This window comes from Onychostruthus taczanowskii, unplaced genomic scaffold, assembly GCF_017590055.1.
Source record: "Onychostruthus taczanowskii isolate IOZ18803 unplaced genomic scaffold, ASM1759005v1 scaffold1, whole genome shotgun sequence".
Taxonomy (NCBI): Eukaryota; Metazoa; Chordata; class Aves; order Passeriformes; family Passeridae; genus Onychostruthus; species Onychostruthus taczanowskii.
The window spans coordinates 17,734,471-17,748,753 of NW_024496525.1; the positions used below are offsets into that span (position 1 = coordinate 17,734,471).

The window sequence follows — 14,283 nt, forward strand, 5'->3', positions numbered from 1 at the left end:
TGGATGCTGTAAAATCTGTAACATTTCTAAATCAGTGCATTTACTCAGGTGTCTTGTGACCAGCTTGGAGTTGGTAAAAATGGTTTTGAATTTCTTGAATTCTCTTCTGGTCTCTCAGATTCTCCTCAGCTCAGGATACTGTTGCCAGAAGAGTATTGTAGTGGGCAGAACACACGAAATTTATCAAGCTAAAATAACTTAAATTATACAACTATACCTTAAAATGCTGGAATAAAGCAAGCAGTGAATATGCTGGGAAGGATAAGGATAGGGATAAGGGTAATAGTTACATGAAGTACCTTTGAATCACACAAAGGAAAGAATAAAATTATGGAGGCAATTGTGAGGTTTTTCTTCTGCAGCCCACAAACTACATAGTGCTGTTCTTCCATAATTGTGTCTTAACAAAGCCTGAGACTTTGACCTTGGAACACTGAGATTTCAGTCATTTGCATATATTTGGCCATACAGACTTTTTCCTTGGATTTTTGGAAAGTTTGGAAGTCTTCTATGTAATGTCATGTATTGTATCATACTCATTGCAAAAGGACTCTTGGTTTAATTAATGTGTAAATCAAATAGTATTTTTCAGTCAAAACCCATGAATCTTCTTTTCACTGAGACCTTCAATACTGATAATGCATTGTTCTGTCAAGGGCCGCAGTCATCTAAACAGAAAAATGTTTCAATAAGGAATCTTGGGATTAGAAAACATTTTAAAGATTTAGTCTGCTCTGTAAAGTAAAGACATACTTCTGGACAAATAAATACAGACTACCATATTATGAGCTTCTTTGATCTAGATATCTCTTTCTATTAAGTTTGTTGATGGAAGTTAAATTTAAAAATTCAGTTCTTCTTCACAGTTCAGGCCATTAGCTAACCTATTGACAAGGGCTAGTTTCTACCTTTTGGAGGTCAAGGAAGCTGCACTGTTCTTGATCCAGTGCTGCAAGCCTCCCTGTAAACAAGCCTTGATGCTTTCTGATTGGATTTGTGTGCCCTGGCTTGCATAACCATACAGCTTGTATCCCAGCATTATTAGCCAAAAGGAATATAGGGACTTACATAATCATTACACGATTATTTTTCAGTAACTGTACTGTAAATATGTAATTCTCTCTGCTCCTAATAACTCTTAATCCCTTTGTTTCTATTGGCTCCTGGGCTCAGATTTGGCCGTGGCCTCCATGCCCTGGCCACTGATAAAACTTGAAAAAATTGTTACTCTCAGGGTTCACCTGCTTTGCTCCCAGCAGCAAACGTGTTCCCTAGGGCAGGCAGGGGCACTGTGTTGTGGTGCAGTGTTGTGGGAGCGTGCGCAGCACTGCTGCCTCTGTTCCTGCTGAGAAGGGCCCACTCACCTCCAGAAACCTTTCATACCTGGCTCTCTGTGTATGTTCAGCACAGACCTCTTTGCTGAGCTTCTTTGTGTGTTTTATGCTTGAGAATTCTAGTGCAAACAGTTTTGATCTCATTTCTGCATGTTGTTTGAGAAAGATTCTTCCTTGAGATCCTGTGGTGAGAAAATCTAAATTATCAAAAACTCTTGTTCCGCTGCAGGTGTTGGAAGCCAGGAAGAGGTTATTTTCCTTTTGGTACAAGCAAAGAGAAAAAGGCCCTTTAGAGTCCTTCTTGTAAAAGCATGGCCCTATTCTGCTGTTTAGTTGTGATATCTGTGAGATTTGGTGGTCAGAGCTCTCCCAAGTTGTAGATCTTCCAATGATAACTTATGCTAGTAAAGTACCTTTCAGGTATATTTGAAAATATCCTTAACTTTGATGCAAAATTGCTTTTCTTACTGCTTTTAATATTAGAAGTGTAACTTGTGGGTTTTTTAATTTCAGCCTTACAAAATAGTTGAACATATTTTTTCTGTGTTTAATTAGCTTCATGAGTCAGTGCCTGGTCTTAGGTCTTGACATTTTTGGCATGCAAAATTTTCTTGTGTATTTGACCTTGGCTTTATTCCAGAATAAATATTTTAAGCTGCTAGTTGTGTGTAGTTTTTTTTTTTGTCTTTGGTCTGGGTCTAGGGGGCAGACAGAAGGAGCACTGAGGGAAGTGAAGTGTATAAACCACAATTAGAATTGCAGTGCACAGGTGTCTGTAGATCTTACACAATTGCCAAGCTATTTGTTTCTCAAATGATAGGGGCTTTGGGAGTGTATTTTGGAGAATAAAGGGAGCAGAAGGGCTTCAATTTGCATGTTAGGGTTGTGGGTTTGGTTGTTTGGCATTTTTTGTTGGGTTTTTTTTTTTTTCCAAATCCTGCTTTAAATTTTTCCAGACTTGATACATTTGATATCTTTACAGAACCAGCATATTGAATAGTTGAAAGTGATCTACTGTGGCTGGGGATGCAGTTTATAACTGCCTTCAGAGAGGAATCAGCATTGAAGAATAAAAATTTCTTGCATAATAGCTTTTCTTTGAGCATCAAATTAGGTCTTGTTTTTAAAAATCTGAATGCCAGCATTGAAAATAAGATGACTTGTAATAATATTTTTAAAAAAATGACTTTTGCATCAAGGTTATGGGTGAGTTCCGCTGCAGGCCCTTGAGGATCTTTTTGGGAGGAGAGGCATCTTAAATCTCTATGCTAGTCATATACAAAATATTATTGCAATGAAAAAATAGTGAAGTGAATAAACAGCAGCAAACAGTACAGGATGCATGATGTATCAGGAGTTCTAGTGTTCCCTGTATTTTGCAATTTAATGCACAATAATTTTTTAGTTCTGTATTTTTGTATGTTCCACTCACTGTGTTGGATCTGTATTCTTAGGATGTGAGGTTCCATTAAAAAATAAATAATAATCGCAGCCCCCGCTCCCCCCACGTGCACTCATTTTCTGTAATATGGTAATGATATCACCGTAGCAGTAATTACGGGTCATCTTCATTTCTTTCATCTCTGCTGGTTCTGATGGCTTCATTCCTTTGACGGAGAAGATTTGGCTCTGGGTGCTGTGATTATTTTGTTAAGCATTATTCGAATAGACAGGAGTGAGAGAAATTAATCAATCCAAATGCAATTAGCATCATGTTTAACCCAGTGATGGACGTCTCAAGGTGAAACAGCCAGGGGAGTTTCAGACATTATTATTCAATCCAGTGGCTCTTATCTAAATTATAATCAAGAGGTTTTTATTGGCTTTGCAGAGAGAAGATGTAACTCTTTCCCTGCTTTGGGGGTCAAAGGGATCAGATCTTTGGCCCTACAAAATATTGGCTGCAGGCAGCTCCTAGAATTGGGAGGTACTGTAAGAGTTTACTGTAATATCAGGGTCACTCGGGACAAAATACCTGCACATCCTAGTATCTGTGGCCTGGAACATAAGTTTAGTAGCTCCCTGGTCATTGGCAGGGTTGTCTTTGCCCATCTGTATGTGAGTGAATACCGTTTGTAGTTTCAGCATTCGAAGCTCTGTGAACATCACAGTTTGCAACTGAATGCAAACAGAATGGTAACCTCCTTGCAAGGGAGGGAAATCTGGTTAGGAGAACAAGGTAAATTATTCTGCAGGGAAGTAATCTAATTTTTCTTAGAGCAGATATAATTTTCGTGTTTATTGATAGCAACAATAACATTTTTCAGGATTTATTAATTGCAACAGATCTGTTGTCACTGGATAATCCCAAATGATCTCTGAGATCTCTTATCAGGTGTAAGATAAAACACCTGAACTATATGTGGAGAAAAACAAGGTGGAAAGAGATCACGGGAGGATTTCACAGTTCAGGAAGGCATTAGGTATTTGATTACAATTCTTAAGGCTCTAGCTGACACTCATAAAGCTGTTTCAATGGTTTAAAACTTTGTCAGTCTCTGCTACTTACCACTTCTCTGTCAGAGAGGACTGTTCTCATAGCATACTGGGAGGAGCAGTCCATGTGCTCACCTGCTCCAATTCACAGCCTGGCTTTGTGCAAGCTATCACCTTCTTTGGCATTTCAAAACAAGCCATGCCAGACCCTGAAGTACAGCTGATGTAAGGGCCCATTCTGCTATCTCATTCACCAAGGGAAGGGCACTGATATTTTGTACCAAGGGGGTGTTATTATTTAAAAATGCTGCAGCAAGACTTGACAGCTCATCTTTCAGAGCCTGAATTCTAGCACAATTGCTGAATCCTTTTGCATACATCTTGTGCTGGTTTTGGCTGGCATAGAGTTAATTTTCTTCACAGTGGCTGGTATGGGCCTGTGTTCTGGATTTGTGCTGAACACAGGTTGGTAATAGAGAGATGGTTTTGGTATTGGTGAGCAGAGCCAAGGCCTTTTCTGCTACCTGTACTGCCGCGCTGGCGGAGACTCCAGGTGCATGGAAGGCTGGGAGGAGACAGAGCTGGGATGCATGATCCAAACTGACCAAAGGGGTATTCTAGACCACATGACACTGTGACCAATGGATAAAGTGGGGAGAAAAAGGAGGAGGGGAGGGATGATCAGAGTGGCAATGTTTGTCTTCCCAAGTCGCCGTTACGTGTGATGGAGCCCTGCTCTCCTGGAGATGCTGAACGCCTGCCTGCCAAGGGAAGCAGTGAATCAGTTCCTTGTTTTGCTTTGCTTTCTCTGCTAAACTGTCTTTATCCTGACCCACAAATTTCCTGGCTTTTACCCTTCTGATCCTCTCCCTGATTCTGGTGAGGAGTCAGCAAATGGCTGCATAGAGCTTGGTTGCTGACTGAGGTGGAAGCACAACAATCTGTACTGAGGCTGTGATCCCATCTGTGAGGTGGGAATTAAATCACTGTGTGTTTCAAGAATATTGTAAGGCTTGATAAACTTTGCAAGTCCTTTGATACTGATCACTGAGAGATGCCATGGTAATGCAAGCTTATTCTGTCTGGAGGTTTACGCTGATTGTGTTGTCTTACCTGAGGAATGTATTTCAGGAGTGTTGGGTGATTGCAGTGATCTTCAGTGTCAGTGTAACAGTTTCCTGAAGCGCAGCTTGGAGTGTCTGCATGTGCCTCCAGTGAAGGTGACTGACCTTGTTTTCACTAGCCACTGCTCTCCTGAGATGGCAGTTCAACTCTCTCTGAAATTGGGCTTGGGGTAGAATTCACTGGTAAGTATTTGTCAAAGGCCAATAGTCTTCAACTAGCAGCTCATTTGATACTTACATTAGGAAGTAGACAGCAGATAGCAGAGTAATTGAAGCCCTTTCCATGAAGAAAAAGTTGTGAGCTGGTGCCAGGTGGTGATAGGATTTTGGGAGTCTGGTTTGAGATAGAACTGCCGGGACCAGCTTCTATCTCTCTGACAGAAGTTCAGATGATGTTGTCTGGGTAAAAATATTCTCTTGGTCTTGTCTGTCATATGCCTCTTTTTTCCTTGAGGGCTGTTCCAGTCTTAAATATTTTTGCTGATTTTAAGTTATCCTTTTGCATTCAATCCTCAGCCCCGACTTATTTTTTTTATTTTCCTTCCACATGCAATATTAGTTGAGCCCAGCTGAAAGGTGTGACTTTGCAGTTGTTTTCACAAGTTCAGTCAAGCAAAACTCCCACAGCTGTTCACAGGCAGATTCCTCTAGGCCTTTTTTATGTCCTGCCAACTAAGAAAAAGAATCTCTGTGTCTTCTTATCCTAACATTGTATCTTAGCACATAAGAAATCATTTCTGATGCAACAGATTCTTGTGATAGAAGGTTAAAAACCAGTGAACTGCTCTGCTGTCTTTCTGCAATTCATATTCTTTGCCATAAAATGGTAATTTGTATTGACAGTGCTTCGGAAATAAACCTTTCTAGTTTTGTTTTCTATGTAGTGCAAGGACACAGCAGTATTTTGAGGGCGCGTGATTAGTACTTTAAAGGAATCCTTCCATGCTGAAAAACAAATTCTTTAGCTACCATAAGTACAACTGCATGAGAGGAATAAATGATAACCTAACAAAGTATAACAGTGCCTAAAATAACCTTTTTGTAGGCAAGAATGTAACATTCAAAATGTGACACTGCAAGTAATTTCAGTGCTAAAAACATTAATTGTATTTCTGGGTTCTATTAGTGGCAAGACATTTAGATTTCAGCAAGGCTACATTTTCAGGTCAGAGAGGGATCACAGTCAACTTTGTCCCAGAAGTTGTACATCTGGGAGAGAAGCTAAGATGTGCTTCTTTAGCAAGTGACTTCATATATATGTATCTATAATTTGAAGGGACTCGCAGACTTTGTTTTGAGATTTTTAGATAAGCCCAGAAGTGGTAAGCAGTGAAGGTATAATGTTCATTTTGAATGTGTGATAACTACAGTTTGTCTTGTATATTTCTTCTGCATAGACTTTATCCCCAAGTGTGTTGTGGATATATTTAAGTGTATATTGTGTTTAAGAAGTGTGCAAGTATGTGTGTTACTTAGGATTCTTCTGGATGAAAGTTGCTTATATAAGTCACTGTTTTCCTTGCTGATTTTAAAGCAGTAAATCCTTCCATTATTTCCTGGCTATCCAGACCTTATGACACAGTATGTCCTGTGCTGTTGTATCTGTGAGAAGGCTTTTTATGGGGAGCAATCAGGCTGGACCCCAATCTCCAGTGCAGTGGTTTTTTTCTAATTAAATTGTCAGTGGAAGGAATATCCGGAACAGCAGTTTTCATTTTCAATCGAGGAAAAAACATTATGAGTCTTTGTCATTTGATTAAAAGTTACTTAACCTTTAAATTGCTACAGATGTAAAGATAGCTCTGAGTTTCCAATGTAATCGCCTCCGAGTTAAAATCAGGAAAATCTTTGTGTAATGAAACCCATATGTCATAGTGAAAGGATGCAAAGCACTGGCAGAGTGGGCTGCTCTAGCAGGAGATTCTGCACCCAATCTTGTTAACCAGGACTGCTTTTGGTAATCCCTCATCTCCTCACTTGTAGGAAATCAATCTGTACCACTGAATCTTTTCAACCAGCAACTATAAAATTTACTGCGGAGAGGCAGCTTGGGGACAATTGTAGTAAAAACGGAGCCCAAGGCAACAAGGCTAAATGTGGGATTGAGGGATTGAAGTTCTAAAGAGGAGATTATATTAAACCTTATTTTGCTCCTGTATCAAGTAGGAATGTCTCTTCCTCCTTTCAGCCCCAGCCTTTCCTATCCAGTACCTGTCCTTGAGATCTGCTTGGCAGATCTTTGCCAGGCAGCAAACTTAATTCCTACAGTACAGCATTCTCTGTTAATTACAATAGCCTGATAGCATTTTTCAATACATTTATCTGAAGGAGTTTATTCAAGCACTACTTCCAGAGCAACCAGTGCTGTTATCAACCTAAACTGTTTTTTTCTGTGGAGTTCAGTGTCTTCCTTCTCCCGGGTAGGTGGGGTTAATTTGTATCCAAGCTATTGCAATGGCATCCATTGTTGATTTTTCTATTGTAGTAGATGCACAGCATAGGCAAGGTTGTAAATCGTGACTTGTCATGCAGATTCATGTTTCTGTTTTGTGCTGCGCAGCCTCTGTAGTGTGTGTCTGCTGGTACAATGAAATCTGTTCTCAAACCCTCTCTTCCCTTGAAGTCCATGGTTTAAACTACCATTGTAAAGAAAAAATCCCTGAGGTTTTCACTGTAGTTTTGTCCAACCTTTTAATTAAAAAATCCACCTCTATCTACTATTCAAATGCTTCTGCTGGTCCCTTGGGTAGTTGCTTAAAGCTGGTTTTACCATCTCTCTTAGCCTGCAATCGTATTTGGAATGTGGGTGATGGTTTCTTCATTCACAAGCTCTTCCCTCACTCCAGCAAACTCCATAAGACCCCAATGGAAATTATATTCCTATTATTAAGAATTCATTTCTCAGAAGCAATACTGAGCAGAGAAATCAGTTTAATATTAGAGCCATTTACTGTGCAGAATCCATCAAATCACATTCCAGAACAGATTAAAAAGAAACAAAGGTGAAGGAATAGCCAAGATGTTTGAAGGCAGTACCATGTTGTAAAAATTTGGCCTGTGTTTACCAGGAATACATTGAACTGTGGTTCTTGGGCAAATAAGAGAAGCAGCTGAAGCAGGGAAGACAAGATTGTTAATGCTTGTGGAAACTTGCCCTTAGTTTGGCTGTGGTTTTTCTGTCAAATGAGGATGTTACATCCTGGCTATTTTCATACATATACAAAGATAAAAGGTCCTTTTTTTTTTTCTCAGTTTGGCATCATATCTTTAAAAATAAAGCCCTGCTGCAAGCCTGAGTCTGTGAGGAGACGAGGAATACAGAATAGCAGAAGGCTGTCTCCTGCTCCTAATGGGATTTTGTAGCAGCATGTGCGAGTTTGTTTCAGAAGTCAGAAATGAACAGATGTTGGTATAAATTACCTCTGTGTCTGATGTCTTGCAAATTAAAAGCGCGGTTGGCATCACTAAACAATTTCACCAGGTTGGGGGGGGAAGCGGGTGGTGATTATTGTAGCAGGTCGGTAAGAATCTTTAAGCTGCAGCAGAACAGGATAGCAAGGATAAAGGAATGAAGAATAAAATGAGCGGTCTGTGAATTAATCAGAAATGTTAACATCTCCGATGACAAGCGAACAGGCAGGCACGTGCTCTGGAGCAGCCTCCAACCCACAGTAATTTCACTCAGTGTGCAGAAGGAGCCTGTGCTCTCTGCCTGATTTATAGGGTGCAGCCCTCTTTGGGGGAACAGAATTGTCATGCATTCGTATATCTCCTGCATGGGACTTGCACTCTGGAAAACTTTCCACTTTATCAACTGCAGTTCAGCTTAGGTGCTTTTCTCGTTAAGAGTGTTTTAAAACCATGCACTACTGTTGGAACAAGGCAGGGAGGTGTCAAAGAACTAAGTACTAAGAATCTATTCCAAACTGAAATTTTAAAAATCTTTCTGTTTTATTTAGTCATGTTCTTTGGGCATAACAACTTCGTTCCTGACAAAATACTCTCTGTTCTTCTGCAGCACCTTCTATCCCTGTGTCACTTCAGCAGCACCTAAAACATACAGGTTATCTTGGGGTTGGGAGGTAGAGATACAAATGAGTACTTTTTTGGTAGCTCATGCTGTGCATCAGAAGCAGGATCCCAGGTGATATAACTCACAGCTGGAGGCATGAGGCAAGAAAATAGTGCAATGATCTGCTTGAACCTACAGCCAGTCTGAAGCATGTTCCACTCAGGACAGTGGACTTTGCAGCCTACAAGTATCATTATGTAACAGACAGGTTATATGCTTTTAAATACAATTGATTGTTTTACAGGGATTTTGCTGATGACAATACAATGTTATGTAAACAAATTAGAATGTAGTAATTTAAAGAAGAGGCTTTAAAACACAAATTCTAACTTTTGTGTAAATAATAACAAAATGTCTGTATCTGAGTGCACACTGAGTATTGTAAGCTGAACATTTTTATTACATTTTAGTTCTGTTCTGACAGATAATCAATAATGTCAAAAGAAAACCCAACATCAACAAACCCACCTCCAGTTTTTATACTAATATTAATTTCTAATGTTTGTCTCAGTAGAGAAGTCAGAAGTTGAATGGATAAAACAAAAAATTAATTCCTTTCTCCTTCTAGACTGTCTTTGAGACTAGGTGTGGGAAACATGCATGCTTTCAGCATTCCTGTGCATAAAACCCTCCATGTTTTGATACCTGCCAGTCCAGCACAAAGCTTACACCTTTATTGAAAAGAAATGGAGGGGCACCAGTGGGAAGATTGTCTTTCCCCAGGCCTCAGTTGCTAATGGTGTTGTCTTTGATGCATTGTATTGTTATTGCAAGAAAGAATAGTATGAGGGCTGCTCTGCCAGCTTGTGAGCTTGTGGGTTCTCAAGTCAGAAATGTCTCATGCAGAAAAGTGGCTGTGTAAACCCTGCTGTAATACAGCTACCAGAGATTGATGGTACTGAGAGTGAGAGAGAGACATATAAGCCTTGCCTTGCTGTATTAAACATCGAAGGACTGACAACGCAGAGAGAAAGAGAAGACCAAAGCTCTATAAACTTTACTTTATTACCTTATCCACAGATGAACTACATTGAAGGAATATAAACCTCATTATATTCCAGCATCCAGGGACTGACACTGCTGAGAGAGAGAAAATGCTGCCTAATTTCTGTTGAAGATCACATCATCCAGGGACCAATAATCCTGAAACAGAGAAAGAGAGAGTTCCATAATCTCTGACAGATTATAACATACAGGAACAATTGTGCTGAGATAGAGTGATGGAGATTTGGATTTCACCATTCAGAGATGGATAGTATAGGGAAAAGGAGGTGCTGCAAGAGCATAATGCAGTAGGAATAGAAAGCATAGATTGTATGTAATGAGACAGCCTGTGGGAATTATTGCTGAGTTTAGAAGATTCCAGACCCTGCCTGCATTTGTAGCATGTCAGGAATTCAAGCTGAAATGCAGTTTTATTTATTTTCCTCTTAAATAGATAAATAAAATAATTCTTAGTTTTGATACAAGCACAAATCCAAATTAATTTTGTATCCTATGGTTAGAATATGTTATACAATTATACTGATTATACAACTGTTTGAGTTTCTTGGCTTTTTAAAAAAATACTGATTTCTTTTTCCTCCCTTGTGATTGCAGCTAGAGAAATGACTCGAGGGAAATTCCTGAACATCCTAGAGAAACCCAAGAAGTAACTGCATCTAACATTTGGATGAAAATACCCCAACTAAGTAGTTTTATGTACTGCAGATCCAGATGAAGCCCAGAAAGTCTAAGAAGAACAAAGCTCTTGCTGTAGACCTTCAGAAGCAAGCATCTCTTTTTGCTTCCACAGCTCATCTCTTCATGGGAGAAATGTACAATATGCAGAGGTCACAGGGACTGCAGTTGGTTGCACTGGAATTCGGACTTCATCTGACCGTAGGATGTCCAGCAGGAGGACTTGGCCCTGACATGCTGTGACACAGTTACTTGTTTCCATCAGCAGCTCAAAGTGAACAGCCAGTGTCCTTACTCAGCTGCTCTCAGGGGCAGCCTGTTTGAGGTACACAGCAGATCTGACACTGGCCAGTGTCCATCATGAGGCCTTGACCTTTGGTGTGTCTTCTGTCTCAGATGCATTGATTTCCTGTGTGCAACGTCTGTGCTGAAGGATTTGAGCATAGTTTGGGGTGTGGATAGACCAGGAGCACCAGCATTCAGCAGGAGCACATGCTTTTAGTGTAGAAGCCAAGTGCAGTCTCTGCATCAGATTCCAGCTGCCCACTGCCTTCAGAGAAGCACATGTGGTACCCCGAGGAAGAGCTCCAGACCTTTCGTGTGCCAGGAGCTTCATTTCGCTGCTGAGTGGTTCTCTAAGTGAAATTGAAACAGACCACAGGGAGTAAGAAGTGTTACTGTGTCTCCAGGAAAATATCCTCACTGAAGCTTTGGCCAGTACACAAAGAAACAGCTTTGTCAGTCCTCTGCAATTCTTTGCTTCTTGTAGGGCTAGAAACTTGAACGAGTTCTAAAGTTGAAAGATGGTAATGTTTTCAGTTATCACTCCAAGAAGTGGCATCAGAACTGTTAGCCACATGGTGAAGATGGTCTGCCTATACAGGATCTCAATGTTTCTGAAAATAATGTTTTGTGGTATTTTTTAATTGCTTATAAACCAGCACCTCAAAATTTTCTTCTCCTACAAACCCAGAATTTTAAAGATAAAAATTTCTGTGAGCTGCTTGCTTTCAGAATACTGTGATTACCATTTAATGCCTTTTTCTTCTGTTCATGCAATTCTACATATTCACCCTTTGGAAGAGGTATAGAGCATGTTCAGACTTTTGGTTTTATTTAAGAAAATCTTTTTTTTATTCCATCCTCTTTCCTTTTCCTAGAGAAAAACATTTTAAGCATTAGTAAATATGTTCTTTTTTAGGATACAATACAATGTTGAAACATAACATAATATAATGTTATATTTACCATGCGGGCTTTTCAAAACGTGTCATTTCTCAGGCTGTAGTCACAGATGAGAGGAGAAATTATTTGGAAATAGTACATGTAACAGGCTGTCCTTACAGCACTGCATTTTTCTGGCTTTGCAGAGAGAGGGGACTCTTTTTGGGTGTGTGTGCAATAAAGAGGGGGAGATTTTTTTGATCAAATAGACTTCTGAGTTTTACTGAATTGCTGGTGACCCTTTGGTTTGCAGTCTGTGGTTTTTGGTTATTGCCACTCAAAACTAGTCTTGTTTTGGACAGCTCTGATTAACTAAGTTTAAGTAGTTAAATCCTACATCCTGGAAAGACCCTGCACAAATTTAGAAATATCAGGAGCCTGATTTAAGACTTAACAGAGTTATTTCTGTCCTTCAGAGTTTATGCAGGGCTGAGCTTAACAGGAACTCCATCCCTTGAGAACATGAGAATTAAGAGAGATGAATGAGAAGAGAAGCTGAAAGTGGTAGTTCAGGAATAGAAAAAAACCCGATGGTGCAAACTGATGTTGATGTAGCTTTAGGCTTGAATTATAGATTTGGAATGCAAATTCAAGTTTGCATACTATATATGTAATATATGTACACATATATGATGTAATGGGATACTTGATCTGTATCACCAGTATTTTATAGAGGTTTCTTTGTCCAATACATTAAGGAATTGACATCTGAAAGGAGGATATAGGAAAATATATGAAAGCCTCTCCTGGAAGTATATGTGTATTTTCTGATATGTGCCGTAAGAAATTTCAAACTCTAGGTGGTTTTTAGTAACATACATATGTTAAAAAAAAAGAAAAAAGAAAAATCTCCTTTTGTTATACACAGTAATCATCTTGTATAGGGCAGCCATTAACATATGCTTTAGAATTGTGATTTTTTTTGACTTTGTACTTATCATCTGTAGAGATAAGTCAATGATGTTATTTTTTATTGACAATATGTATATGTATTTTTGTGTGTTAGCCAGAGAAATTTTTTCTGTCTGTTATTGCTTTTTGGTTTAATAATATGCAAATGCAAACCTCAGAGGTTTGTCTGGGTTTCCAAAATAGCCGTCTGATAGCAACCCAATAGTGGCTTTTGCTTGGCCACTTAGGCAATACTATTCCTCAGGCTCTTCTTCACTTATCTGCATGACACCATCTCAGGGTTTGGCCTGTGGATGTTCCATTCCCATCAGTAAATAAATATTTGTCAATATACAAATGCTACTAAGGGTTTTTGTACCCTTTTGAACCCAATTTTTTCCTTCAGTGCTATTCTTCCTGACATCCATGCAGTTATCTATCTGTACAAGAAAATCTGAATGACTTTTTGTTACTAATGGGAATGAAGAGTGTAAGAAAATCAAGATTTGGTAATATTAATCAAGCTGATGCATTGTTTTATAAAGTGTTTTCATGTATTGGTATATTAGATGTTACTGTGAGTTTCCTGGAAGTAAACTCAATATTTATTTGGTTCCTTTTAAATGCCAGTCTTACATACATTCAGTTAGAAAGGCTATTCACTTTGGTGTTGGACTATCAAATGCTTTGCTATCTCATCCAGCTGAGAAGAAATTCTTGTTTGTTATGTTAATCATTATGAAAATAAAAGTCTGTGTGCACTGGCAATTGAATAACGTGATATTCCATTTAACTCAGTGTTTTGCCATTACAAAATCAACAATTTTTAATGGTCCTATAACTCACAGTTCTCAACTTCGATTAATGTTTCCCTCAAAAAGATACCTAGGTATGACTTAGTGAAAACTGACTAATCCATCTTGGAGGTAACATTTGAACCTTATTCTGGTTTTACTGATTTTTATGTTATGTAAAAATGCAAGGTGCTGTTACAAGTCAAATCACAAGCCAGTCTTATCTGTAATCTTCTCTTTGCTTATAAACAGTTGTAGAAGGATAGGGAGGGATATAAACAAAAGGCTTACACGGTGATTTTGCATTAGGGTAACTTACACAGCATCCAGCAATCTGTTTTAGTTAAATCTGGTCCACAGTAGACCTTACCCTCCATAAATTTGTCTTAGTCATAATTTTTCCGTACTTCTGACCTGAAAAATGTCCCAGGATAGGGAGTTCCATAATTAAGTTATACAAAGAAAGATTAAAAATTTAAAAAAAGCTGGAGGGAAAGTTGTTTTAAATCTGCTTACCTGATAATTCCATTTTGAAACTTTTATTTATTTTGTTGTCAGGAACAGTTGTTTGGATTTTTTCTTCCTTGCTGTCTGTGTACTACTCATGATTTTTCAGGTTCTACTGTGGTTTTTGTTCTGTGGTTATGTTCACCTTCCTTGTGTTCACAATGTTCAGTGGTTTGTCTTCTACTACAGCCTGAGCTGGCATAATCAAAATTGCAGAATAG

The 14,283-nt window shown here is 39.0% G+C and overlaps 1 protein-coding gene across 2 annotated transcripts in view; it reads left to right on the top strand.

Moving 5' to 3' along the window:
* Window positions 1-13,534, top strand: part of LIN52 (lin-52 DREAM MuvB core complex component) — a 40,332-nt gene extending 26,798 nt beyond the window's left edge. Inside the window, exons 6-7 of one of the 2 annotated variants that reach the window (XR_005952032.1) lie at window positions 4,902-5,077; window positions 10,566-13,534. Coding sequence is in view for 1 of the 2 variants with exons in the window: in XM_041395909.1 (XP_041251843.1) it covers window positions 10,566-10,621 (56 nt within the window). In the remaining variant the exon portion in view is untranslated. The remainder of the gene's footprint in view (window positions 1-4,901; window positions 5,078-10,565) is intronic. The other variant, XM_041395909.1, reaches the window with a different exon arrangement.
* The last annotated feature ends 749 nt before the right edge of the window (window positions 13,535-14,283 follow it).